The sequence below is a fragment of the Gossypium hirsutum genome, chromosome A04 (assembly GCF_007990345.1).
Source record: "Gossypium hirsutum isolate 1008001.06 chromosome A04, Gossypium_hirsutum_v2.1, whole genome shotgun sequence".
Classification (NCBI taxonomy): Eukaryota; Viridiplantae; Streptophyta; class Magnoliopsida; order Malvales; family Malvaceae; genus Gossypium; species Gossypium hirsutum.
Window position 1 is genome coordinate 52671332 of NC_053427.1, and position 735 is coordinate 52672066.

The 735-nt window shown below is 41.2% G+C and overlaps 1 protein-coding gene across 1 annotated transcript; it reads right to left on the reverse strand.

Annotated features, from left to right (window-relative positions):
- On the reverse strand, positions 1-378 carry LOC121228073 (uncharacterized). The gene has a single exon (XM_041111204.1). It carries the CDS (start codon positions 376-378, stop codon positions 1-3), a length of 378 nt encoding a protein of 125 aa, XP_040967138.1.
- Between the last annotated feature and the right edge of the window lie 357 nt (positions 379-735).

Here is a 735-nt window from a genome sequence, read left to right on the forward strand (position 1 = left end):
CTATGGTGGCTCTAACTGAATTTTTTCGACCGTGTGGGCCTGAAAATTTTCGTAAACTTGCTTCAACCATTGGCCATTGATTTTGAACCGCTTTCCTGATTCTTCACTTTCTATTTCAACTGCGCCATGCGTCAATACTTTAGTCACAATAAAAGGTCCTTGCCACCATGATTGAAGCTTACCTGGGAAAAGCTTTAATACGGAGTTATGAAGCAAAACTTTTTGTCCTACCGAAAAATGCTTCTGAGCTATTTTCTTATCATGAAACAACTTTGTTTTGTCTTTATAAATGCGAGCATTCTCATAGGCATCATTACGAATTTCCTCCAACTCTTGAATGTCCAATTTTCTTGCCTTCCCTGCGGGCTCTAACTCCATGTTACATTGTCGAATAGCCCAATAAGCTTTGTGCTTCAGTTCTAATGGTAGATGACACGCTTTGCCAAAAATACTCGATACGGGGTCATGCTAATCAGGCCCTTATATGCTGTCCGATAGGCCCAAAGCGCGTCATTGAGCCGAAGACTCTAATCCTTTCAGTTGGGCTGAACTGTTTTTTCCAAAATGGACTTGATCTACTTGTTCGAAGTCTTTGCTAGACCGTTTGTTTGGGGATGGTAGGTTGTTTCTATACAATGATAAACTCCATATTTTGATAAAAGTGCCTCCATGACCTTGTTGCAAAAGTGGGTACCACGATCACTGATCAAAGCTCGAGGTGTGCCAAACCTAGAA

Coding starts and splice junctions, on each gene's coding strand:
- LOC121228073 (XM_041111204.1), bottom strand. CDS start 378: ATGGAGTTAGAGCCCGCAGGGAAGGCAAGAAAATTGGACATTCAAGAG.